The sequence below is a fragment of the Pelodiscus sinensis genome, chromosome 24, assembly GCF_049634645.1.
Source record: "Pelodiscus sinensis isolate JC-2024 chromosome 24, ASM4963464v1, whole genome shotgun sequence".
In the NCBI taxonomy this organism is placed as follows: domain Eukaryota; kingdom Metazoa; phylum Chordata; order Testudines; family Trionychidae; genus Pelodiscus; species Pelodiscus sinensis.
In genome coordinates this window covers 22,280,572-22,306,160 of record NC_134734.1, presented here as the reverse complement: position 1 = coordinate 22,306,160, position 25,589 = coordinate 22,280,572, and the positions used below count along the sequence as shown (strand labels likewise).

At 71.2% G+C, this 25,589-nt stretch overlaps 2 protein-coding genes across 6 annotated transcripts; both read left to right on the top strand.

The window, feature by feature from the left end:
• Positions 1–227: 227 nt before the first annotated feature.
• FDPS (farnesyl diphosphate synthase) lies at positions 228–6,262 on the top strand. Its single transcript, XM_075907967.1, is given in 12 exon segments — positions 228–462; positions 1,458–1,506; positions 1,509–1,559; positions 1,562–1,596; positions 1,693–1,773; positions 3,173–3,295; positions 3,550–3,638; positions 4,072–4,144; positions 4,299–4,376; positions 4,469–4,496; positions 4,499–4,602; positions 5,863–6,262. Coding segments are annotated over 12 exon segments (1,035 nt in total). The 5' UTR covers positions 228–339; the 3' UTR covers positions 6,064–6,262.
• Positions 6,263–8,406: 2,144 nt separating this feature from the next.
• On the top strand, positions 8,407–24,600 carry RUSC1 (RUN and SH3 domain containing 1). 5 transcript variants are annotated; one of them, XM_075907959.1, is made up of 11 exons: positions 8,407–8,671; positions 10,823–12,307; positions 14,164–14,724; positions 16,441–16,539; positions 19,175–19,251; positions 19,496–19,670; positions 20,198–20,303; positions 21,265–21,311; positions 22,044–22,953; positions 23,290–23,415; positions 24,094–24,600. In XM_075907959.1, exons 2-11 carry the CDS (start codon positions 10,882–10,884, stop codon positions 24,254–24,256), a joined length of 3,690 nt encoding a protein of 1,229 aa, XP_075764074.1. In that variant the 5' UTR covers positions 8,407–8,671; positions 10,823–10,881; the 3' UTR covers positions 24,257–24,600. The 5 variants fall into 5 exon arrangements, with proteins under 5 accessions (XP_075764074.1, XP_075764079.1, XP_075764078.1 ...); XM_075907961.1 differs by having other exon boundaries at positions 8,440–8,558; XM_075907960.1 differs by lacking the exon at positions 8,407–8,671 and adding an exon at positions 9,682–9,948.
• The last annotated feature ends 989 nt before the right edge of the window (positions 24,601–25,589 follow it).

Below are 25,589 nucleotides of genomic sequence, written 5' to 3'. Positions count from 1 at the left end.
CCCCACCTAAAGGGTTAACTCTTTCAGGCCCCGCCCATGGCCGCCTCCCGCCTTCTCCAATCGCAGGGCCCGGGCGGGGTAGCCCCGCCCCCTGCCCTTGCTACTGGCGGCGGGGGTCCCCGAGCCCATCCTCGCACCATGGGGCTGGCCAATGAGCGCCGCCGCAGACCGTGATCCGCCGCGGGGCCCGGCTCCCGGCGCGCGGCACGCTGGGAAGTGTAGTCCGCGGGCGGCAGGGTGGCGCCGGCTCTGGCCGCGCTCGAACTACAAGTCCCAGCGCGCCGCGCGGCTCGCTCCGACCGTCCAGCTGCGGGTCCGGAGCGGGCGGGCCACAGCGCGATGAGCGGAGCGGCGGCGGACCGGGCGGCCTTCCTGGCCTTCTTCCCCCGCCTGGTGCGGGACCTCACAGCGCCGGGGCCCCCGCAGCCCGAGCTGGCCGACGTGCTCGCCAGGCTCAAGCAGGTGAGGGCGCCGCCGTCGGTAGGGTCCAGAGTGAACGGGCGCCGGGACGGGCAGGGCTGCTAAACTGGCCCCTCTGCCCCACGGCAGCCCCATATCGGGGCAGGGAGGCGGGGTTCTGTGCGCCCAAGGCAGGGCTGCTAAACTGGCCCCTCTGCCCCACGGCAGCCCCATATCGGGGCAGGGAGGCGGGGTTGTGTGCGCCCAAGGCAGGCTGCTAAACTGGCCCCTCTGCCCCACGGCAGCCCCATATCGGGGCAGGGAGGCCGGGGTTGTGTGCGCCCAAGGCAGGGCTGCTAAACTGGTCCCTCTGCCCCACGGCAGCCCCATATCGGGGCAGGGAGGCGGGGTTCTGTGCGCCCAAGGCAGGGCTGCTAAAACTGGTCCCTCTGCCCCACGGCAGCCCCATACTTTGATAGGGCCACCAGGACATGGGCACCTGAGGCAGGGCTGCTAAACTGGTCCCTCTGCCCTATGGCAGCCCCATACGTGGGCAGGGCTGCCGGAGGCATGGGCACCCAAGGCAGGCCTGCTAAACAGGTCCCTCTGCCCCATGGCAGCCCCAAACCTGGGCAGAGCCTGCCAGGACATGAGCACCCGAGGTGGGGCTGCAAAACTGGCCCCTCTCCCCATGGCAGCCCAATGCCGGGGGCAGGGCCTCCTTGGGCGTGTGCAACTGAAGCAGGCCTGCTAAACAGGTCCCTCTGCTCCATGGCAGCCCCATACCTGGGCAGGGCCACCAGAGGCATGGGTACCCAAGGCAGGGCTGCTAAACTGGTCTCTCTGCCCCACGGCAGCCCCCATATCTTGGTAGGGCCACCAGGATGTGGGCACCCGAGGCAGGGCTGCTAACCTGGTCCCTCTGCCCCATGGCAGCCCCATACCTGGGCAGGGCCGCTGAGGTGCACGACTCCTCCTCGCGGCCCCGTGGGCAGGAAGCTGTGGGGTGAGGCCTTGTGGGATCACAGTCAGCTTCCTTCCCCCCGTGCCCTCCCCAGGTCCTGGAGTACAACGCCCCCGGGGGGAAGTATAACCGAGGCCTGACCTTGCTGCCGCCTTCCGGGAGCTGGTGGAGCCCGAGCGGCAGGACCCAGAAAGCTTCAATGTGCCTTGACCGTGGGCTGGTGCATCGAGCTGGTAAGCGCCTGCTCCGGATGGGTTGGCCTCTGGGTGGGATTCGGGGAGGCAGACGCTCCATAATGGGCCTTTATCGCCTCCCTCCCTCTCCTGTAGCTCCAAGCCTTCTTTCTGGTGGCTGATGACATCATGGACGACTCCCTCACCCGCCGGGGCCAGCCGTGCTGGTACAAGCAGGTACCAAGGCGGAGGGGTTGGGGGGGGGCACTGGGGAGGTGGGGCTGGAGGGAATGGGGGAGAGGCGGAGGAGTCTCTCGGAAGCGGGGGGGGGGGGTGAGGATGAGGATGGCAGGGCCTGCTGGGCTGCCTGCTAAGATTTCCCATCCAGGAGCGGAGTGAGTTTGGTCTTGTGCGCCCAAATGGAGTCCGTGCGCTTGTGCGGGGGTTCAGCGGCCGAGGGTCTGGGCCACGTTTGGGTGTTTTTTATGATTATTTTTGTCCCTGTTTGTTTTTTATGACGATGCTGTGACGACACCGTCGAGGTTCCCCCGTTCCTGCACCCCCGTAGCAGCAAGAACAGACTCCGCCCGTTATAGACTAGAGGGGGGTTATTGTTCCTCCAGGATACAGCACAGCCAGTGTGATGTGGCTACAGGGGCCAGGATCCCTCAGATCCTAGGGTTAGGGGCCCATCGCCCCTAGGCCCCCTGCTTGGCCTCGTCTCTTCATGCTTCCCAGACAGCCACTGCCTCCCTCCCAGGCCTGCCCCCCAGCCAGGTGCTGGTCTCCGCCTCCCTCCCTTTTCTCTCCCTGGGGGGCTGAGCCTGGGTGTCTGGGTTAATCCACATGTGGGAGAGTCAGTGAGACTCTCCCATCCCAGCACAGGGGGACCCCGGGTCGCAGAGCAGACAGCCCCCCCACCATTGCACAGACGCTACCTACAGATCAAGCGTTTTGTAGTGGTCGACTTGCCACTGTGCAGACGGTACCGCTGCGAAATAAAACCTCCAAATGAATTGCCCTGAGAGCCGCTGTTCTGTGGTAAAAATAAGGTTTGCGTTGGGCAAAGACGTAACCTGAGTTTTGCAGCTTGGTTCCAAAACCAGGAATTCTTGCCGGCGTAGCGGGGTGCTTCTGCCACGGGGTTGAGAGCAGCAGAAACGATCGGGTTTGATGTATCTCGGGTCCTTGACAAATAAACTGTCTGGAGGCTCACCCCAGAAACCTGGAAAGAATGAACACGGCCTCCCCGCTCGGAGCGCACGCACAAACCATCTCTAGGCAACCCCCTGCCGGTGATTGCGGCATTAATCCAGCGGATTCTCTTTCCACCAACCAGGGAGCATTTCCCACGGGTGTAAGTCTCGTGGCCTCGCCTCCCACCATGTGGCCTCAGCTGCCGCGGCCCGCCACCTCCGGCCCCGTCCAGGGCTGCCCATCACGTGGCCCACAGCTGTAGCCCTGGGGAAAAGCTGAAGCCAGGGCCATATGGTGGCTGCCCTACTGCTGCTGGGGCGGGGCAGCCCCGTGGCTCCGCTGAGGAGCGGGCGGGAGGCAGATTCTTGGTGCGTGGCCGCGCAGCCGCACGCCTCGGAGGGACCCTGCTGCGGGGTAACCTGCCCCATTTCTCTTGCAGGAGGGGATTGGGCTGGATGCCGTGAACGACTCCTTCCTCCTCGAGGCCTGTATCTACCAGCTGCTGAAGAAATACTGCCGGGGGCGGCCCTACTACCTGAACCTGCTGGAGCTCTTCCTGCAGGTGGGGCTGGCTCTGGGGCCCCCCAGGTCTTCCACCCCGCCCCTGCAGGCCCTTCTGACCTTGGTCAAGTCTCTCTGCTGTGGTCTTGGAAAGTCCCTGGAGGGGAGGGGGACAGGGAAAGAGCTGGCAGCTCCTGCCCCTCCCTTCAGTGATGGGGTGGGGCCATGGGCTCCCCGTGGGCTAGGGGCCCCCTGGGCTCTCCAAGCGTGAGCATTGTCCTGGAGCGTTGGGTCCAAACCATCTCTTGTCCCCAGACCTCCTACCAGACCGAGCTGGGGCAGGCCCTGGACCTCATCACCGCGCCGCCTGGCCATATCGACCTCAGTCGCTTCACTGTGCAGAGGTGAGGTGGGGGGCGGAGCTCTGCCCGGGGGGGGCCTGGAGTCTCTGGGCCGTGAGGTGTAATGTGGGGGGGGGGCAGAGTGGGGTGCCCACCCACTGCCAGGCCCACGGCTCTGGGGATACCCCTGCAGGAGGAGCGGCTTATCCAGAGGCGCCGACTTCCCCTGTGCCAGGGGGTGCTCGTGTGATGCCGTGGGGGCTGCGTCTCAGAGCCTCCTGATTGCAGCTGGGAGGGAGGGGGAGTTGCGGAGCGGGGCCGCGGGTGGGCGAGGGGAGCTTGGCTCCGGGGCTCCGAGCAGCCCTCCAAGCCAGCAGGAGATGGGACACTGTCGCCTCAGGCTGGGGAGCGGGACGGGGAGCCTGGCTTGCCCCCGGGGAGCGGCCCAGGCCAGACCCAGGGGCCTGCGTTCCTGAGGGTGGCTCCTGTCTGGCAGGTACAAAGCAATCGTGAAATACAAGACGGCCTTTTACTCCTTCTACCTGCCCGTGGCGGCAGCCATGTACATGGTGAGTGTCCCTCTCCGGCAGGTGGCGAGGGGGGTCCCGGCAGCACCGGGGGGGGGAGCCGGTGTCTGAGGAGCGGGGGGAGGGAAGAGGGATGGGGCCGGGCGGGAGGTGCTGCCGCAAACCGGCTGCTGTCTCAGCCCCTCCCGCCCGGCAGGCCGGCATCGAGAGTGAGGAGGAGCACGCCAACGCCAGAGCCATCCTGCTGGAGATGGGCGAGTTCTTCCAGATCCAGGTAGGAGGCGCCTCCCTGCGCCGGGGTGCTCCGGGTGCCTGGGGCCGGGAGTCTGGCAGGCCGGAGCCCTGTACCTGGCTCTCTGCCCACAGGACGACTTCCTCGACTGCTTCGGGGACCCAGCCTGACGGGTAAGATCGGCACGGACATCCAGGACAACAAGTGCAGCTGGCTGGTGGTGGAGTGTCTGCACCGCGTCTCGCCGGAGCAGAGGCAGCTGCTGGAGGTAACGGCAGCTTGGGGGGGGAGCAGCCCTGCTTGGCTCCAGCTTTGTTCTCCTAGCCTGAGCGGGGGGGGGAGGGACGCGCGCTGCGGCTCTGTACCCAAAAGCTCACAGGGCCAGAGATTGCTCTGCCGCCCGGCTTTAACCCAGTGCCCACCGCTAGGCATGTGCCTTTGCGCAAAAGCATCCGTGCGGGGGTTTCTTGTGCAAGAAATTGATGTTGCCTGTCTACGCTGGCCTCTTGCACAAGAATACTTGCGCAAGGGGACTTATCCCTGAGCGGCGAGCGTCAGCGTATTCGCGCAAGAAGCCCTGATTTCGTACACTAGAATGTCAGCGTTCTTGCGCAAATACTCGCGGCCAGTGTAGACAGGCGGCAAGATTTTGTGCAAAATCTTGCCAGTGTAGATGCAGCCTAGGTGTGTGTTTCTGCGGGTGGTGCACATTCCCCCATGCCTCGGTGCACGTAACAAAATGTATTCCTCTTATGCTTATAAGACGCAGAGGAGATCTTTTTCAGGGGGAAAGGCAACACGCTGCGTTTATTGAAACGACATGAAAAGCAGCGCGAATAGGTACTGGCCAGGCAAGGCTGACTGAGTGAGGAGTCGGCATCTTTCGATGGCCATTCGAGGCTCCTCCGAGGCTTGGCTTGCAGAACCGAACCCCAACAGCAAGAGCCCCCCGTTGCATAGATGTCAGTGCCCCTGTATAGATATCAGTCCTCCCTCCCCTGGGGTGTTCATCTCCACGTTTCCCGCAGTTGTTCTTTGATGACCCTGTCAGGCTTCCCAGCCGCATCTCCTGTGTGTGTCACTCTTGGGGGCGCTCTGCCTGTCTCCGGGCTCTGTCAATGCTGCTAATTCAGTTCAGCCTCGGACACCAGGGGTGGTTCCTGGTGATCTTGAAGGTTCCCGCTTCTTGCCCCCCCCCCCCCCCCCGGGCATGGGGGAAGCCTTTCACACTCGCACCGGACAGTTCCACGGCGCACATCAGACCCGACGGAGCGACTAAGGGAATAGCAAGAGGGAAGGAACCTTGCACAGCAGAGCGTGCGAGGCGGACGAGGACGCACTAAAATATTAGTTTGGCTGCGTGCACCAGGCTGCGAAGAAAGAGAGGGAAGGGTGGAGCTGAGCCCTGTGGCAGGAGGGTGTGGAACCCAGAACCAGGGTGGCTGCTGGTTCCCGGAGCAGCTGGTCTTGGGAGCCAGCCGCCCCGTCCTGGGCTGGCCCTGATGTGACCCTGTTCCTTGGCTTCCAGGAGAACTACGGCCAAAAGGACGCGGCGAAGGTGGCCAAGGTGAAGGAGCTGTACGAGGCTGTGGGCCTGAGGGCCGCCTACCAGGAGTGTGAGGAGAGCAGCTACCGCCGCCTGGAGGGGCTGGTGGAGAAACATGCCAGCCGGCTCCCCAGAGCCATTTTCCTTGGCCTGGCCCAGAAGATCTACAAGCGTCAGAAATGAAGGAGATGGGGGGGCTGGCTCCGCCCACGGGGCCCTGCTTCTGGCAGGGGAGCTGCCGGCTGGGGCAAGGTGCTGCTTTCCCCACGGACAGACGGCCACTGGGGCAGCCCTTGGGGCAGCGTCTGCCCGAGCCTGGCTGGCACTGAGCCAGGCCTGCAGCGATGGCAGAGGCTTGGCCCAATAAATCTAAGTTATTGTGGCTGCGGCCTGTGTTGATTCTGGGGAGGCTGCGCCCAGGTGGGTAGAGGGGAGCCCCCCCCACACCCACCCTGTTGCTGCACAGCTGGCTGTGGGGGGAGGGGAGCTGGCCCCGGGGGAGGGGGCCCCACTGAGCTTCTGTGGGTTCTTGGCCTGAGGGACCCTGGCCAGGCCAGAACCCAGGGCTGTGGGGACTCCCTGGGCACAGGCTTCGGGCCAGAGGCTGAGCGCAGGGCTGGGTGGGGGGGGAGGTTCCTGGATGGTTGGGGTGGGGCTGTGAGTGGAGGGGGCAGGGAAGGTTCCTGTGCCAGGCAGGAATGGGGCTGGGGGGAGGCTCCTGGACAAGGAGGGCGCTGCGGGCGGAAGGTTCTTGGTCCGGGTGGGGGCTGTGAGGGAGGAGGCTGGGCCGGGAGGGGCCCGGAGGGGGGGGGGGAGAGGAGAGATTCTCTGTCCCGGTCAGGGCTGGGAGCGAGGAGGCAGGGAGAGGACTGGGGGGGGGAGGTTCCCGGGCCGGGGCTGTGAGCAGAGGGGGCTGGGGGAGGTGGGTTCTCGGGCTGGGAGCGAGGCGGGAGGGGCTGGGGGGAGGTTCTCTGTCCAGGTGGGGGTTGAGGGGGTTGGTTCTCAGGGCGGGAGGGGCTGGGAGCGAGGAGGCGGGAGGGCAGGTGGGAAGGGGCTGGGGGGGGGGTTCTCGGGCCGGGAGGGGCTGGGAGCGAGGAGGCGGGGGGGCAGGTGGGGAGGGGCTGGGAGCGAGGAGGCGGGGGGGGGTTCTCGGGCCGGGAGGGGCTGGGAGCGAGGAGGCGGGGGGGACAGGCGGGGAGGGGCTGGGGGGGAGGTTCTCGGGCCGGGAGGGGCTGGGAGCGGGGGGAGGGGCAGGCCGGGAGGGGCTGGGAGCGAGGAGGCGGGGGGGGGGTTCTCGGGCCGGCCGGGAGGGGCTGGGAGCGAGGGGGGGAGGTTCTCGGGCCGGGAGGGGCTGGGAGCGAGGGGGGGAGGTTCTCGGGCCGGGAGGGGCTGGGAGCGAGGAGGCGGGGGGGGGGGTTCTCGGGCCGGGAGGGGCTGGGAGCGAGGAGGCGGGGGGGGGGGGTTCTCGGGCCGGGAGGGGCTGGGAGCGAGGAGGCGGGGGGGGGGGTTCTCGGGCCGGGAGGGGCTGGGAGCGAGGAGGCGGGGGGGGGGGGTTCTCGGGCCGGGAGGGGCTGGGATCGAGGGGGGGGCAGGCCGGGAGGGGCTGGGGGGAGGTTCTCTGTCCGGGTGGGGGTTGGGGGGGAGGTTCTCGGGCCGGGAGGGGCTGGGAGCGAGGAGGCGGGGGGGGGGTTCTCGGGCCGGGAGGGGCTGGGAGCGAGGAGGCGGGGGGGGGGGGTTCTCGGGCCGGGAGGGGCTGGGATCGAGGGGGGGGCAGGCCGGGAGGGGCTGGGGGGAGGTTCTCTGTCCGGGTGGGGGTTGGGGGGGAGGTTCTCGGGCCGGGAGGGGCTGGGAGCGAGGAGGCGGGGGGGGGGTTCTCGGGCCGGGAGGGGCTGGGAGCGAGGAGGCGGGGGGGGGGTTCTCGGGCCGGGAGGGGCTGGGATCGAGGGGGGGGCAGGCCGGGAGGGGCTGGGGGGAGGTTCTCTGTCCGGGTGGGGGTTGGGGGGGAGGTTCTCGGGCCGGGAGGGGCTGGGAGCGGGGGAGGCGGGGGGGGGGGCTGCCAGCGGAGGGGGCTGGGGGGGAGGTTCTCGGGCAGGGAGGGGCTGGGAGCGGGGGGGGGGCAGGCCGGGAGGGGCTGGGGGGGAGGTTCTCGGGCCGGGAGGGGCTGGGAGCGGGGGAGGCGGGGGGGCAGGCGGGGAGGGGCTGGGGGGGAGGTTCTCGGGCCGGGAGGGGCTGGGAGCGGGGGGGGGCGGGCCGGGAGGGGCTGGGGGGGAGGTTCTCGGGCCGGGAGGGGCTGGGAGCGAGGAGGCGGGGGGGGTTCTCGGGCCGGGAGGGGCTGGGAGCGAGGGGGGGCCGGGAGGGGCTGGGAGCGAGGAGGCGGGGGGGGGTTCTTGGGCCGGGAGGGGCTGGGAGCGAGGGGGGGCCGGGAGGGGCTGGGAGCGAGGAGGCGGGGGGGGCAGGCGGGGAGGGGCTGGGGGGGAGGTTCTCGGGCCGGGAGGGGCTGGGAGCGAGGAGGCGGGGGGGGTTCTCGGGCCGGGAGGGGCTGGGAGCGGGGGAGGCGGGGGGGGGGCTGCCAGCGGAGCGGGCTGGCGGCGGCGCCCGGCGGGTTAAGAGGCGGCGCTGGCTCCGCCCTGCAGCGGGCGAGCCGCGGATCCGCTGCAGCCGCAGAGCCCCGGAGCCAGGTGAGCATCCCTGGGCGCGGCCCCGGAGCCCCCGGCCGGGCTGCAGCTGCCCCCCAGGTCGGACCCGCCCCTCCGGCGCTGGGCTCGGGGGAGGGGAGCCCGCAGCCCCCCAGGTGAGCAATGGGGCGTTTCCCGGCCCCGCGCGGTGAGCTCGGGGGGTCTCTGCTCGCCCCGCCGGACTGTCCCGAGCGGCTGCAGCCAGGCTGGGGGGGGCAGGGCCCGGCGCTTTTCACAGCAGCTGGGGGTCTGGGACCCTCCTGCCCTGCCCCTCCCCCTGCCCCAGCCCCTCCCGTTCCTAGGGTGGGGCGACCCTGGTGCCCGCAGCCCGGCTTGAGCTGGTCTGAGATCCCCCAGCTCCTTTCCTGGGGAGCCCCCAAGGGCCCGCCCCGACCAGGGGCCCGGATCCAAGCCAGGGGCCCCAGAGGGGAAAGGCCTCAGCTGCCTCCCCCCCAAGCCAGCCAGTCCCTGCTCTTGTTGCCCCCCCCCCCTCTGGCGACACGGGACCCACCCAGCCAGAAGAAAATGGCTGGAAAGGGCCACGGAGCCCCCCCTTCCCCCCTCCCTGGGCAGGGCCGGGCATGGCAGAGGGTCCAGCCGGGCCGGGCTGGGCGCTGCGGTCGGCATGAGAACCAATCCCTCCCTGTGAATTATTGATGGCTGGGGGGGGAGCGGGGAGAGGGCAGGCGTGGAGGCTGGGGGGGGAGCGGGAGAGGGCAGGCGTGGAGGCTGGGGGGGGAGCGGGAGAGGGCAGGCGTGGAAGCTGGGGGGGGAGCGGGGAGAGGGCAGGCGTGGAGGCTGGGGGGGGAGCGGGGAGAGGGCAGGCGTGGAGGCTGGGGGGGGGAGCGGGGAGAGGGCAGGCGTGGAGGCTGGGGGGGAGCGGGGAGAGGGCAGGCGTGGAGGCTGGGGGGGGGAGCGGGGAGAGGGCAGGCGTGGAGGCTGGGGGGGGGAGCGGGGAGAGGGCAGGCGTGGAGGCTGGGGGGGAGCGGGGAGAGGGCAGGCGTGGAGGCTGGGGGGGAGCGGAGAGAGGGCAGGCATGGAGGCTGGGGGGGAGCGGGGAGAGGGCAGGCGTGGAGGCTGGGGGGGGAGCGGGGAGAGGGCAGGCGTGGAGGCTGGGGGGGAGCGGGGAGAGGGCAGGCGTGGAGGCTGGGGGGGGCGGTACGAGCACAGGGGCTGGTGGGGCGAAGGAGCCGGAGAGCTCCGGTTCCCCTGGCCCCGCTTACAGGTGGGGGCTGGCACCATCAGGCTGGTGGGGGTGGGCCAGGGCCGGGGCCCCCCAAACGCTGAGCAGAGCGATGGGCGCGCCAGGCCGGCCAGCTCTCCGAGGCCCCTTCCCGCTGAGCGCGTATTCGCCGCAGAGCCCTGGCAGCCGCTGGCTTTGCCGAGGGGAGGGGTAAGGAAATGGGGGGCTGGGCCTGGCGGCGCTGGGGCGGGCAGGGGATGCCACCTGCTTTCCCACGGGGCGCGGGTCCTGCGTTCCCCGGCAGCGGTGGCACCTCGGTTCCCTGTGTGCTCCAGCTCTGCTGTCCTCGCCGCGGCCTGCCCGTGGGGGGGCCACCCGACTCCCCTGCCCTGCCCGCAGCACCCCCACGCCCAGCATGCCCCTTTGGACACAGCCCAGGAGCCTGCCCTGCAAGACCAAGCCTTCAAGGGCATCCTCTCCTTGGCTGCCTGTCGCCGAGTCGCTGGCTGGCGAGCGCTGGCCCCGGGAACTCCGTCCTGCTGCCGCTGCAGGTCCCCGCCCGCCCTGCCAGCCCGTGTGACGTCAACAGCGCCCGGGGCCCCTGGTCAGAGCCACCGGGGACAGGCCCTACCCAGCCGGGAAGGCCCGGCAGAGCCCTAAGCTGGACACAGTCCAGGGGGAATTCCCAGCGGGTGACGGGGCTCCCAGAGGGGTTGGTTCCCTCACTGGACCCATGTCACGGCCTGGGAATCCTTTTAGTTCCTTGTCCTCAATGTCCTCTCTCCCGGTTCCACCCGATCTCCCAGCCGCAGCCCCTGGGAGGGGCCTACGCTCCCGCCGTGCACCAGAGGCCCTGAGGCCGAGCGCTCCCAGCTCAGCCCCCCAGACGTTGGTCCCCTGGCACCACACCCCTGAGGCCAAGACCCCGCCCCTTTGGCTGGCACCCCGCCCCTGTGGCTTAGACCCCACCCCTTTGGCTGGCACCCCGCCCCTGCTCTCTTTAGCTGAGCTGCCCAGCTCGGCCCCCCAGAGATTGGTCCCCTGCCCCCCCCGTGGCGGCTGACGAGCGCTTTGTTCTTTGCAGGGAGCCGGCGTTGCGTGCGGGGAGCGAGCCGGGTCAGGGCCGAGCTGCCCGCCGGCACCATGCTGTCCCCGAGGAAAGGTTTACTGGGCAACCTCAACCACATCCACCTGCAGCACATCTCCCTGGGCCTGCACCTCTCCCGCCGCCCCGAGCTCCAGGAAGGCCCCGTCCCCCTGGCTCCGGGGGAGCCGACGGGCTGCAGCGCCTGCTGGGACAAGAGCCAAGGCCTCCCGGAGCAAGTGGACGCCAACTCCAACACCACCTCCGCGCCCTGCCGGTGCTGCACGACCCACCCGCGGCCGAGCCCCCCGCCGGGGCTCCCGGTGCATTTCCCCTCCCTGCCCGGCGAGGAGGAGGCGGCCTCCCCTTCGGAGCCCTCGTCCTCCTCGGTCAGCAGCTGCTCGGATCTCAGCTTGGACGACACCCCGGTCTCGGTGTACTGCAAGCCCGTCCCCCGCGGAGAGGCCCCGTCCCCCGGGCGCTGCCCCTCGAAGGACGCTCCCTCCCCGACTGGCAAGGGGCAGCCGTCTGCCGGGAGAGATGCGAACCTCAACCTCCAGGGACAAGAGCCGCCGGATCCCTGGGCCCAGGGGAGCCCGGACAGCCTGGGCAGCGGAAGTTTGCTCGGCTCCCTGTCTGATGACGCGGCCTCTCCCGGCGGGGATGGGCCGGGCACGGTGGTAGAGCCGCTCCCCGCCAGGGTCTCTGCCCAGTTGGACGCCAACTGTAACGCCCTGCCTGCCCTGAGCTCCCAGCCGGCTGGTCTGCCTGCCCCAGCCCCCGGGCAGCCCAGCTCCCGTGGGGGGCCCCCGCCGGTGCCCCCGAGGGCGAAGAGGGGGCTGCAGGCGCAGAGCCGGTGCCAAGTCCCGGTGCCCGCTGGAGAGCCGAGAGGAGAGGCCGCCCGGAAGACCATCACCTCCTTCCACGAGCTGGCTCAGAAGCGGAAGAGGAACCCGTCTGGGCTGCCGCCCCTGCAGGCCAAAGACCAAAGCGACTGGTTGATTGTCTTCTCCCCCGACACGGAGTTGCCGCCCTGTGCCGAGCTCAGCGCCGGGGGCCCAGTGCTGCTTGGGCCCCCGCTCCAGCCCGACCCGCCGACCAAGCCCCCCGGCTGCAGCCGCAGGGAAGTCACCACCTTCAAGGAGCTGCGGTACCGCAGTGCCACCAGCAAGCAGAGGGGCCGGCTGGCCGGGGAGCTGGGCGAGAGGGCAGCGTCCCAGGGGTGGCCCGAGCCCCAGGAAGCAGCGGGAGGGCACCTGCTGGCACGTAGGGAGAGCCCCCAGGCACCTGGGCTGCCGCCTGTCCCAGAGGGGCTGCCGGGGGACTCGGAGGAAGGGGGGCGACCCCTGGAGGGCTACGTCCTGCGGAGACAGGAGCCTGGCTCTGGCGGTGAGGAGCGGGTGCTGGGCTGGATGCTCCGGGCACCGGAGGGGGAACGCTGGGCATCAGGGGAGGCCAGGAGAGAAGAGCCAGCCTGCTTGGAGGGTAAGGGCACCAGCTACTTGCATGGCATTTCCCCCTCCTCTGCTCCAGGGGCACCTCTCCCCGTGCCCGCTGGCTGGGCTTTGCCCCATGCACGGAGGCCTCTGGTCCCTGGGGACGCAGCTGCAGCCTGTCCAGGGGGTTTCCTCCCCCTGATCCTGGCCTCCCCACCGTCTCCATCACTAACCTCCCCCCTCCCTTGCTGCTCTTCCTGCTGCTCCTCTTGCCCCATTCTCGGCAGGCTGCAGGGCTGGGGGTGGGGGGTGCTGCAGGGTCCTGGCGGAGGCGGCTTGCATGCGACATGCCCAGAAGGGGGTCGTTGGGCTGGGCGGGGGGGTAGGCGTGGGAGCAGGCGGGCAGAGTGAAGGGGGGGAAGCATGTTGCATCTGTGCACCGAGCTGGCCCGTTCTTTGCTCTGCAGTGCGGGTGATTTCTGCAGGAGACCGAGCCCCTCTGCTGGGGAGAGGAGTCCCCTCCTCGCCCCCCTAGTTCGAGCTGCTCCGTGCGCCCCTCCCGGCTGCTCTTCCCTTCCCCCTCCCATGCTGGGCACCAGGGGCTGGAGTGCTTGGCTACAGAGCATGCCGGTAGGCTCCAAGGCCATGGGGGGTGCACCTGGGAGTCTGGCCCTGGGGGGTCCCTGAGCAGCTGCTGCCCAGGGGCCCTCGGACATGCCCTCGGTTGCCTGGTTGGGCGTGAGGCCTTGCTGAGGCTGCCTGGGGTGAGATGAAATGGGCTCCTGCGTGGGGTGGGGGGCAGCTGTTTCCATCTGGGGGCTGCAGGGGCTTCCCTGGGCAGGAATGGCTCCGGTGCAGGGAATCCCAGAGCCGGGCTGAGTGCACCCGCAGGGGCTGCTCCCTCCCGGGCTGGGCGGTCCTGGTGCCCGTTGGCTCCCCTGGGGCGGCTGGAGGAGGCCTCAGTTCTGTGATGGCCGCTGGGCGGGCCCCGGAGAGGCTGAGCCAAGCCGAGGAGGCTCTAGGGAGCATGGGACATTGCTGGCCCTGCGCAGGGCACGCCAGGACTGAATTCCCCTTTCTCTGAAGGCTGCCTCCAGGGGTCCCTCGAGCTCTGCTGCTTGGCCTGGCGCCTCCCTCCCTCTTCCTGTCCCTTGGGCCCCCGGGCTGGGCCCCCACTGCCCCTTTCCCAAGGACACGGGCCACTGCCAGGCTGGGGCCAGCGCTGCCCCCTGCAGGCCGCCCGGCGACAGGGCACAGGCGAGTCCGGGTGTGGTCGGGGGTGCGAGGTGGTTGGATTTGCTGTGACTCGGTGCTAACTGTCTCTCCATCTCTCTCTCCTCCCCCCCGCCGCCCTGCCGCTGCTGCCCTGCGAATGGCTGGCTCGGATTTCTGGGGGTACCCCTTCCCTCTTCCGCTTCCTGGTTACTTTGATTGCCACTCCCATGTTCTCCCTCCCACATATCTGCCTCTCTGCGTCCCCCCGCTGTGTGTCCCCCCGCCCCATTCTCCCCCCGCTGTGTACCCCTGGCCCCATTCTCCTCCACTGTCCCCCTGCCCCTGTACTGCACCCCGGTCTCATTTTCCCCCCACTGTGTACCCCTGGCCCCCGTTCTCCCCCCTGCCCCTGTACCCCCTCCCCCCATCCCATTCTCCCCCCTCCCCGTGTACTCCCGGCCCTGTACTCTTCCCCGGCCCTGTTCTCCCCCCACTGTTCACCCGCCCCTGTACTCCACCCTGGTTTCGTCCTCCCCCCGCTGTGTCCCCCGGCCCCCGTCCTCCCCCTGCTGTGTCCCCCGGCCCCCGTCCTCCCCCTGCTGTGTCCCCCGGCCCCCGTCCTCCCCCCGCTGTCTCCTGTTGCGTGCCCCCGGTTTTGGTTGCCTTTCTTTGCCACGTTCCTGCCTGCAGCTGGCTCTCCCCTGTCTCGCTGCCCCAGGCCTCAGCTGCTGCCTTTCCAGCCTCTGCTCTTGCGTTTCTCGGCCCAGGGGAAGCCTCTCTGCTCCAGCCCGGACCTGGCGGCGCCTCCCGGGCCCTGGCTCCCCTCTCTCACCTCCAGCTTGGAGAGCATTGAGCTAAAGTCTCCTGCCCTCTTCCCCCCGGCCCTCCGGCCCCGGCTGAAGACCGTGTCCTGTGACGAAGTCTGCCTCCTGGCCAGCAAGAAGGGGGGAGCCTCGGGGCCCCTGTCCCCGGCGGAGCTGCTTCCCGTCCGCCTGTCCCCCATAGGGGCCTACTCCCCGCCTCACCGGGCAGTGCTGCCTTTCCTGGCCAGCCCGGAGCTGTCCGTGCTCTTCTCCCCGCTCTTCCCCAAAAGCAGAACCTTCCCAACTCTGGCCTTCCCCTCCCAGCAGGTCCCCGCGGCGCCCTGGGGCGAGGCATGTGCCCACAGGCAGGCGGGCGCCCGCTCGGGGGCGCGCCCCCCTGAGAGAAAGCAGAGCAGAGGGGCCACGAAGCCAGGACCTCCCAAGCAACGTAAGCCGCCCCTTCCCGTTCCCAGCTGGCCGGCTGAGCCCTGCTCGTCCTCGCCGGGCGGAGCGGATGGGGCCTGTGGCTGGAGGCCGGGTTCCCCGGGGGTCCGTGCACAGGGATCCGGAGGCTGCGTAGTGGGGCACGAAGGGGAGCCTGGTGGGGAGCGCGAGCCTGGGACTCGGGACACCCAGGGTTAATTCCCCTCCTCTGCCACTGCCTGCCTGTCTGAGCACGGGCCTGTCCCCTCGCCTGCCTGGGCCTCGGCTCCCACCGGGGCGGTGGGGACCCTGCCCTGCCCTGTTATGCGGGGTGCTCCGAGGGGTGCCCCGCGCAGGCCAACTTGTGCCATGCGGGGGCCACCTGGCTGCCTCGTCCCCGGGCCGGATCTCCCTGGGGCTCCCGGCTGGCTCAGCTGTGCCACCGCGGCCACACCCAGCCCAAGGGGGCTCAGAGCAGCGGGAAGCGGGCGTGGGCGGGGGAGGGGTCCTGTGAGACTCTGTGCCCAGGCACCCTGCCGTCTGCAGTCTCTGTGCTTGCTCCCCCTCCCCTCCCCTCCCTCTCTTCGTCCGTCTGTCTGTCCTGTCTGTCCCTCCGTCCCACTGTCCTGTGCCCTGTTGCTCTCTCAGCCCTGCCTGGCAGAGCCCGGGGCCTTGTGCCCCATGGCTGTGTCCCCTGACCCCCCAGCACTGGGGCAGGGCGATGGACCCTATGGCTGTGCCCCCCGATCCCCTCCCCCGCCCAGCACTGGAGTAGGGCGATGGGCCCTATGGCCATGTCCCCTCCGGCTCCCCAGTACCGGGGCAGGGCGATGGGCCCTATGGCTGTGCCCCCCCGACCCCCCCTGGCCCAGCACTGGGGCAGGGCGATGGGCCCTATGGCTGTGCCCCCCCGACCCCCCCTGGCCCAGCACCGGGGCAGGGCGATGGGCCCCCCTTGCTGTGCCCCTCCCGACATGCAGCCCTGGGGCCCTGCTGCTTCCCCATTGGAGAGCCCCAGTCAGCTGGGCACGGGCACCCCGCCCCCGGGGCCTCGGCAGCTGCTGTCAGTGTCCCAGGCCAGGCCGGTGGGGCCTGGAGGTGAGTCCCGACCCGCTGGCCGGGGGGCCCCTGCCCTGGGCTGCCCCTCCCCCAGCCCTGCCTCCCCGCAGCCGCTGCTGAGCCGGGGCAGGCGCTTCCTGGAGCCTGGGGCTGGGCGGGTCGGGAACAGCTGCTGAGCCCAGGTGCTGCCAGCTCAGCGCCCCAAGTCCCAGTGCCGGGCGGGGTCCCCCGGCTCTGCCCCCTCACCCTGGGCAGGGCTGGGTGACCCCCCCGGCTCTGCCCCCTCACCCTGGGCAGGGCTGGGTGACCCCCCCGGCTCTGCCCCCTCACCCTGGGCGGGGCTGGGTGACCCCCCCGGCTCTGCCCCCTCACCCTGGGCGGGGCTGGGTGCCCCCCGGCTCTGCCCCCTCACCCTGGGCGGGGCTGGGTGCCCCCCGGCTCTGCCCCCTAGTTTCCTTTGCCAGGGACGTCCCGGCCCCATTGCTGTAGGCTGTAGCCAAGAGAAGGGTGAACAAGGGACTGTCCCCCTTTCCCAGGGCTGGTCTGGCTGCTCACAGAAAGGCTCTGGGGAAGGCCCCTGCCAGCTCCGGGGGCCACGGCGGTGGCAGGGGGTGCGGAGCCTGGCCCTGTGCCACAGCGTCCCCGCCGACGGGCTGAGCCCGGGTCTCTGCTCTCTTTCTAGTCCGACAGTCTCAGTCCTTCGCCGGCGCGCCAGGGACGGGCCCGCACTGGATGGCAAATGCCGACCGAGCCAGTGAACGTCTGTGGGAGCAGAAGAAAGGTAACCCCTCGGCCGCCCTGCCCCAGCGCTCGCCCACCCCTCGGCCGGCCCGCCCTGCCCCCCGCCCGCCCTGCCCCAGCCCTCGCCCACCCCTCGGCCGGCCCGCCCTGCCCCCCGCCCGCCCTGCCCCAGCCCTCGCCCACCCCTCGGCCGGCCCTCACCCGCCCTGCCCCAGCGCTCGCCCACCCCTCGGCCGGCCCGCCCTGCCCCCCGCCCGCCCTGCCCCAGCCCTCGCCCACCCCTCGGCCGGCCCTCACCCGCCCTGCCCCAGCGCTCGCCCACCCCTCGGCCGGCCCGCCCTGCCCCCCGCCCGCCCTGCCCCACCCCTCGCCCAGCCCTCGGCCGGCCCGCCCTGCCCCTTGGCCGCCCCTCACCCGCCCTGCCCCAGCCCATCCCTCGGCCGGCCCGCCCTGCCCCTCGCCCGCCCCCCGCCCGCCCTGCCCCAGCCCCCGCCCGCCCCCCGCCCGCCCCCCGCCCGCCCTGCCCCAGCCCTCGCCCGCCCCTCGCCCGCCCCTCGCCCGCCCCTCGCCCGCCCTGCCCCAGCCCTCGCCCGCCCCTCGGCCGCCCCTCGCCCGCCCTGCCCCAGCCCTCGCCCGCCCCTCGTCAGATGGTTCTCTCCTCCGGGAATGTCTCCAGTACCCTCGGAACCCAGTCCCGCTTTTGACCCGCACCGCGTCCCTGGCACGGTGTTTACAGGTTGACTGTGTGTTGTGCGAAGTTCTTCCCGGAGTGTGTGTTACGCCGGCTGCCTGGCCGTTTCACTGGGCGACCCTGGTTCTGGTGGGCTGTGAAGGGGTAACTAACACTTCTCTGGGCACGTGGCCCCGGACCTTTCGTAATTCCATATCCCCCCGTAGTCGTGTCTCTCCTAAGTCGGACAGTCCCTGTTACAGCTCCTCCCAGGGAGTGGATCCGTCCCCGGCTCGCTTTGCTAACCTGTTCCCATGCTAAGCCAGCTGTTTGGCACTGGGGGAACTCACCGCCCCATGATGCTGTGATGGCCAAAGTGCGCCTGGGCTCAGCAAAGAGCTAGATCCGGTCGTGGTGAACGGGGCCCTAGCGTGGTCGTCCAGTCGCAGGCTCGGCCACGCACTGGCTGGGCTTGCAGTGGCATCCTGCCCGTGGCACCTTTCTGGCCTGTGCGGTGGCGGTGGGGTGCTCCGGGCAGCACCCTTGGGGATCATGTTCCCAGTCTTGTCCAGCAGGGGGCGCGGCCCAGCCTGAAAACGTGGCGCCCAGGTGGGCGGGGGAGGCCCCGGGTTCCACAAACACCTTTCATCTTCCCCAGCTTGTTGCCATGGTCACTGCCCGTTGCCATTGCACCTTTATTCTTAGACTGCTGAGTTGCGAAAGTGACAGCGGTTCCCATGGCAATGCCCCGTGTTCCCCCCACCCCCCACCCAGTGAACCTGCTGGCCAAGGCCCGAAACTGCTGGGGCTGGTGCAGCAGGAGTGACACCAGTTCTGGGGCTCGATTGTGTCCCAGACAGCAGGGGGCGCTGTGGTGGGGGAGCTGGCTGGGGCTGGGGGCTGATCCTGGTGGTAGCCAGCAGGGGGCACTGCGGGAAGTGGGGTGGGGGAGCTGGCTGGGGATGGGGCTGATCCTGGCTGTAGCCAGCAGGGGGCGCTGTGGTGGGGCGGTGGGAGGTCTGGCTGATCCCGGCTGTAGCCAGCAGGGGGCGCTGTGGTGGGGAGGTGGGAGGTCTGGCTGATCCTGGCTGTAGCCAGCAGGGGGCGCTGTGGTGGGGCGGTGGGAGGTCTGGCTGATCCCGGCTGTAGCCAGCAGGGGGCGCTGTGGTGGGGCGGTGGGAGGTCTGGCTGATCCCGGCTGTAGCCAGCAGGGGGCGCTGTGGTGGGGCGGTGGGAGGTCTGGCTGATCCCGGCTGTAGCCAGCAGGGGGCGCTGTGGTGGGGCGGTGGGAGGTCTGGCTGATCCCGGCTGTAGCCAGCAGGGGGCGCTGTGGTGGGGTGGTGGGAGGTCTGGCTGATCCCGGCTGTAGCCAGCAGGGGGCGCTGTGGTGAGGAGGTGGGAGGTCTGGCTGATCCCAGCTGTAGCCAGCAGGGGGCGCTGTGGTGGGGCGGTGGGAGGTCTGGCTGATCCCAGCTGTAGCCAGCAGGGGGCGCTGTGGTGGGGCGATGGGAGGTCTGGCTGTAGCCAGCAGGGGGCGCTGTGGTGGGGCGGTGGGAGGTCTGGCTGATCCCAGCTGTAGCCAGCAGGGGGCGCTGTGGTGGGGCGATGGGAGGTCTGGCTGTAGCCAGCAGGGGGCGCTGTGGTGGGGCGGTGGGAGGTCTGGCTGTAGCCAGCAGGGGGCGCTGTGGTGGGGCGGTGGGAGGTCTGGCTGATCCCAGCTGTAGCCAGCAGGGGGCGCTGTGGTGGGGCGATGGGAGGTCTGGCTGTAGCCAGCAGGGGGCGCTGTGGTGGGGCGGTGGGAGGTCTGGCTGTAGCCAGCAGGGGGCGCTGTGGTGGGGCGGTGGGAGGTCTGGCTGTAGCCAGCAGGGGGCACTGCGGGGCAGAGGGGTCAGTGTGTGGCATGCTGCAGTCTAGCCCCAGCGATACAGGGCTGCCCTCCATGGCCGTGGCGGGGGGTCGCGTGGGACTCGACCAGGCCTGATGTGCCCGTCTCTGTCCGTCGCAGCCCTGCTGGTTGCCCTCAGCGCCGCGGTGGAGAAGATCATTGCTCACTTCAGCACGGCAAGGAGCCTGGTCCGGAAGGTAACGCCCCGGGCAGGGCTGGGGTCTGTGGCCTGGGCCGTGGGTCCGGTGGCAGCTGCCTGGGAACCCCCCCCTGCTGGCTGTGTGGCCGTGGCCGGCTTGTCCCGTCCTCCGTGGAAGCCGGGGGGGGGTGCCAAGGACAGGAGGAGCCCCCCCCGCCCTGCCCGCTCTCAGGGAAGAGGGGGAGGGGCATGGGCGCCGCCTCCTCGCCCCTGCGAACCGCCCCCTGCCCCTCTGCTTGCAGGCGCAGCTGGGCGACAGCCGGCTCAGCCCCGAGGTGAGCTCCCTGCTGCAGCGCGGCCTCTGCCCGGCGCTCTACGCCCTGGTGGCCGACGGGCTGAAGCCCTTCCAGAAGGACGTCATCACGGGCCAGAGGAGGAGCTCGCCCTGGAGCGTGGTGGAGGCCTCGGTGAAGCGGGGTAGGTGGGGTGTTGTGGGAGGGGGCTGGCCTGGCCGGGGGCCGCTGCGCCGAGATCCCTCCCCCCGAGGGGGACACCTGGGCGCACCCCCGGGACCCGCAGGTTGCTCCAGGGCGGCGGTTCCCAACCGGTTTGACACCGGGACCGGCAAACCCCTTCGCAAGCTGTGGGCGGATGGGTAGCATTTTATTTGCATAGTCATTATGCAAATGAACATGCAAATAAAGTCTTGGCCCCCAGAGCCGCCCCAGCGGTCGGGCCACGGACGGGGACTCCGGAGCCTCCCCCTCCGCACCTCAGGGACCCGTCTCGTGGCCTCTCCGCCGGGCAGCCCCTGGGCTGAGTGGGCGGGCGCGAGACGGGCTGGCCGGGGGCCCAGCAGCGCTAGCGGCTGCCCCCCCCCCGACCCAAACAGGGCTCTGCTCTGTGGGGAGGGGCATGGGGCTGGGTCCACGGCCCCCAGGCCTCCCTGCCGGCCCCCCCATCCCGCCAGGCGGCTGACTGGCTCCGTGGCACCCGTCCCGCAGGCCCTGGCGCGCCGCCCCTGCACGCGCTCTACTGGCAGGTGTCCCGCCTGGCTCCCCTGCGCAGCACCCGACAGCGGTTCCAGGCCTTCGTCCTCGGCCTGCTCAAGTAAGTGCCAGGTCCCGGGGGGGCGCCGGGCCCGGGAAGGGGCCGTTGCTGGTGTCCCGGAGCCCTTCTCTGTGCTCACGTGGGCGTGGGCGGGGCCCCTCATGCTCACAGGCGCTCCCGTGGGTGGGTGGGGCTGGCCTGGGCCCATCTCTGGCCATGCTCCTGTTTATGGTCCGTGGGGCGTGGGGGGAAGGAGCCGACACGGGAGGTGCAGGCAGGTAGGAGGAGCCAAGGCAGGGCAGGTGTAGGTGGGGGGGGGGGCAGAAGAGCTGAGGCAGGCGAAGTTCAGATGGGCTGTGGGGTGGGCTGAGGCAGGGGAGGTGCAGGATGTGGGGGGGGGTGCGGGGCGGCACGGCCCGGGCTGGGGGGGGAGGAGCCGGGGCAGGGGAGGTGCAGGATGTGGGGGGGGGGTGCGGGGCGGCACGGCCCGGGCTGGGGGGGGAGGAGCCGGGGCAGGGGAGGTGCAGGATGTGGGGGGGTTGTGGGGCGGCACGGCCCGGGCTGGGGGGGAAGGAGCCGGGGCAGGGGAGGTGCAGGACGTGGGGGGGTGCGGGGCGGCACGGCCCAGGCTGGGGGGGAAGGAGCCGGGGCAGGGGAGGTGCAGGACGTGGGGGGGTGCGGGGCGGCACGGCCCAGGCTGGGGGGGAAGGAGCCGGGGCAGGGGAGGTGCAGGACGTGGGGGGGTGCGGGGCGGCACGGCCCAGGCTGGGGGGGAAGGAGCCGGGGCAGGGGAGGTGCAGGACGTGGGGGGTGCGGGGCGGCACGGCCCAGGCTGGGGGGGAAGGAGCCGGGGCAGGGGGGGTGCAGGATGGGGGGGTGCGGGGCGGCACGGCCCAGGCTGGGGGGGAAGGAGCCGGGGCAGGGGGGGTGCAGGATGGGGGGGGGGGGTGCGGGGCGGCACGGCCCAGGCTGGGGCTGTCCATCTCAGCCGCTGGAGCTTGGGCCTTTCTGTCTCCTTCAGCATCAAGCAGCTGGAGCCGTGGCTCGCCCACCTGCAGAGCAGCCCAGGTGAGTGGCCTGCCGGGGCCCCGTGGCCCTGCCCTGCTGGGGCTCCTCCTGTGGGCTCCAGGAGCCCGTCCTGCCCCTGTCCCCAGGGGCTGCCTGTGACCGACCCAGGAGAGCTCCTGGTGCCCCCGGGAGCGCTGGGATGTGGGGAGCCCAGGCGGGTGGTTCCGTGACGTGGGGGACTTTGTGGGGTGAGGACTCCGGGGGGGAGGTTTAGGAGCTGTGAGGGACAAGGGGGCTGGGGGGTGGGGCTCTGGGGAGGGGTTTGTGGGGCGCTTGGGCAGTGGGAGCTCTAGGGAGGGGTTTCTGGAGGCTCTGGGGAGGGGTTTGCGGGGGCTGGGGGAGGCGGGGCTCTGGGGTGGGGGCTGGGGGAGGCGGGGCTCTGGGGAGGGGTTTGTGGGGGCTGGGGGAGGCGGGGCTTTGGGGTGGGGTTTGTGGGGCTGGGGGAGGCGGGGCTCTGGGGAGGGGTTTGCGGGAGCTGGGGGGAGGCGGGGCTCTGGGGTGGGGGCTGGGGGGAGGCGGGGCTCTGGGGGGGTTTGTGGGGGCTGGGGGGAGGCGGGGCTCTGGGTGGGGTTTGTGGGGGCTGGGGGAGGTGGGGCTCTGGGGTGGGGGCTGGGGGGAGGCGGGGCTCTGGGGGGGTTTGTGGGGGTTGGGGGGAGGCGGGGCTCTGGGGGGGTTTGTGGGGGCTGGGGGAGGCGGGGTTGCTGACTCACCAGCGCTGCCCGTGTCTCCTAGGCGTCGTCTCTGTCCTCTACCTGCCCACGGCCTTCTTCTCCCTGAGCCAAGGCGCCTTCCCCCACCTGGCCCGGGAGCTGCTGCTGCTCGTCCAGCCCCTCTCGGAACTGACCTTCCACCTCGACCTGCTCGGCGAGCCCCCCCAGCTGCCCGTGGCCCTGCGGCCCCTGCCCCCCCGCCCGGACTCCCCCCCCGCCCGCCCTGGTGACCGGCTTGAGGGGGCCGCCGGCCCAGAGCACGAGCTGCCCTGCCATGGCCCTGGGGGGGCCGTCCGGGGGGGCTCGGAGGAAAGCGCCGCAGCCACCAGGCCGCCCTCCAGCCCCCCGGCGGGCGGCTCCCTGAAGCAGAGCGTCCGGCAGGTGCTGCGGTGGGGGGAGCAGCTCAGCCAGGCCCTTCTGGGAGCGGAGCGTCCCCCCGAGCCGGAGCTCGGCCCCCGGCCTGTCCCGCAGGACGCAGGAGACAGGCGGGGCGGCTGGTGGGGGCAGCTGAGCCAGGCCTCCCAGGTCTACACCACGGCCAGGAAGGAACGGGTCCCCTTTGCCCGCGGCACCACGTGGCGGGGGGCTGCCGGGGCCAGCTCCGGCCTGGCGGCTCCGCCCCACGGCTCCAGCCAGGCCTCTGCGAACGAGCCTGGGGGAGCAGGTGTGGGTCCGACACCCTGCAGCAAGGCCCAGGCTGAAGAGCAGCTGCTGCAAGCTGGGGCCACAGGACGCACGGGCCCCAGGGAGCCGGAGCCGCCGGAGCCCTCTGCCAGCAAGAGCTGCCTGCCTGTGTCCCAGGAGCCGGGCCTTGGGGGGAGCCCGGGGGCCTCGCCTCTGCCCCCCAGCTGGCTGGGCCGACTCTTTGGGGCCCCCTGCCTGCCTGCCCGAGGCCTCCCTGCTGGCCCCAACGCCGGTGCAGCCAAGTCCAGGTCAGTGCTGGAGCTGGGCCCCTGAACTGTGTCCAGCAAGCGGCCTGGGGTGTTAGCAGCTTCGGCCACAGGCCGTTGGTCCAACCCCGGGTGGTGCAGGAAGGAGCTGCCCCCTCTATTGCTGGGTCAGTCGCTCCGCCCCCTCCCCCCGCCTGCTAGCACCCAGCGTCGCGGGGTCGGGCGGTTTACACAGGACCTGGGGGCTGTGGCTGGGGGGGGTGTCCAGATTTCAGACACTGAAAATAGGACAGGGTGTTGGGGGGGCCCACATGGGGCCTGGGGACCCCCCCTGAGTCGTTCCCGCAGGGGCTGACGCCCCCCTCTGCTCTCCGGCAGGAGGCCTTCCAGCTGGCTGTCCCCCCCCGCCAACGTTCTCGCCCTGGGGCTGAGGGGAACCCCAGAAAAGCCAGAGCCACAGGAGCTGCAGGAGAAGAAAGCGTCTGGCTCGCCCCAGCAGCCCAGGTGCCCAGCAGAAGCCAGTGGCCAGGGGCGGGCGAAGTGGCTGCATTTCTGAGTTCCCACCAGGGCAGGGCTGGGGCCTGGCCCTATGGTCGTCTTCCACCCAGAAGACTGCAGCCCCTGCCAGCCCAGCCCTGGGCCCCCAGCCCTGCCGGTGCCCCTCCCGCCCCACAGCCCCTGCCAGCCCAGCCCTGGGCCCCCAGCCCGGCCGGTGCCCCACAGCCCCTGCCAGCCCAGCCCTGGGCCCCCAGCCCTGCCGGTGCCCCACAGCCCCTGCCAGCCCAGCCCTGCGCCCCCAGCCCTGCCGGTGCCCCACAGCCCCTGCCAGCCCAGCCCTGGGCTGTCCCACCGATGCAGCCATGTCAATGTCCCAAGCCCAGCCTGCAGCCCCCTTCTAATCCAGGTCTGAGAGTTGCAGAGAGGGCTGCGGGAGGGGGAATTTCTGAGGGGGTTTGTCTAATTCCCTGGGGGCTGCATCTGTCCCAAGGGGTCTCTGGTTCCAGCTGACGGCTCAGGTCCCTCGATGGTGGCTGGGCCTGGGCGGGCCCCTTGCCCTGTGTCACCCGACTCCCGCGCCCTAGGCTGCCGGCATGAATTCCGTCATAGGACAAAACCTCCCGGCCAGCGCCACCCCAGCTGGCAGCCCCCCCCCCCCCGGTCTAACAGGCTGTTTGCCGGCAGGGCCGTGCGGGCGCTGTGCGACCACGCCGGGGCGGGCGACCACCTGAGCTTCAGGAAAGGGGACGTGTTGCAGCTGCTGGCCACCGTGGACGAGGACTGGATCCGCTGCTGCCGTGGGCCCAGCACGGGCCTGGTGCCCGTGGGCTACACCTCGCTGATTTGAGGCGGGGGCGCCCACCCGCATGCAGCAGCGCCCCTGCCCTGCTTGAGGGACGGGGGGAAGGCCGGGCGAAGGGCTCCGGGACCTGTCTGGCCTGGGGGGGGCAGCGCCACGCTGCAGGCTCCAGCCATGGGGCAGACGCCTAGCGGTGCTAGTCGGCCCCCCCGTCACCTCCCCACCTGCTCCAGCCCCCCCCCCCCGTGTGTTCTGTGCGTTCTCAGCTGCTGCCCCCCCCGCGCCCGCCCCAGCATCCCGGCTGCCCGCTCCTGCCCGGGCTGGCTTGTGCGCCCAGAGCCCCTGCCCCAGCCCAAGGTGCCCCCCCCCCCGCCGGGCCGGGAAATAAAGGTGCAAATGAAACGCAGGTGCCTGTGGGTGGCTCATGGTGAATGGGGGGGGGGGGGGGGGGGGGGTGCAGCCCCCGTGCTGGCTCCTGGCCCCCGGGGCGGCTCCTGCTTTCCTGGGGCACCTGGCACTTGTGCCCACCCCCGAAGGGCTACTGCGGCCCGGCCTGCCCCGGGGCTGTGGGGCGAGGGGGCACCGGGAGGGGCGGGGCGGGCGGGGGTCGCACAGCCGGGGCGTGGAGGCGGGTGGGGCACGGGGGTGGGGGGGGTCACGTGCTGCCGGAGCGAGTGACCCCGCAGCACGCGGGGACCGGGCGGATACGCGGCCCGAGGGCCCTGGCGGGGGGGAGGGGGGCGCCTGCTCCCCGGGGCCTACTGAGCATGCGCGCTGCAGCACTTGCGTAGCGGGGTCGCTCCAGCTGATCGCGGGGAATCTCCGCCGGCCACGTGGGTGGGCCCCCGCCGCCGCGAGCCGAGTGGGTCGTGCTGGTCCCCCGGGCTGCGTCGGGCTGGTGTTGGGGGGGGGGGGCGAATCGCCCACACGGGAGCCCCCCCCCCCCGCGCCCCGCTCCTGCCCCCACGTGAGCCAGCCCCCGTCCAAAGCGCTTCCCGGCGGCCCAGCGCCGCTCCCCCGGCAGCAATAGGCCCATTTTCCAGCTAGGAGCCTGAAGGCCGCAGCCATGGAGGGACTTGGCCCAGGCATCAGGAGCAGCGCTGGGACTGGCAGCCCCCCGGCCTGGCTGCTCAGCGTGCTGCTGGCGAATGCCATGAACACCAGGAGCAAGCCGCCCCGCCCCCCTCGCCAGGCACCCTGCAGCTCAGCCGCTTGAGCCAGTGGCTGGGCCCCCGCTTGGCTTTATTCCCCTTCTCCCTGCATGCCCGCAGCGGCTACCGACTACCCGCCCCCCCAGCACAGCCACGGCCCTGCCCCAGGGACAGGGGCCCCTGGACTTTCCGCCAGGCTGCGAGGGCCCTTGGGGGGGCCAAACTCAGGG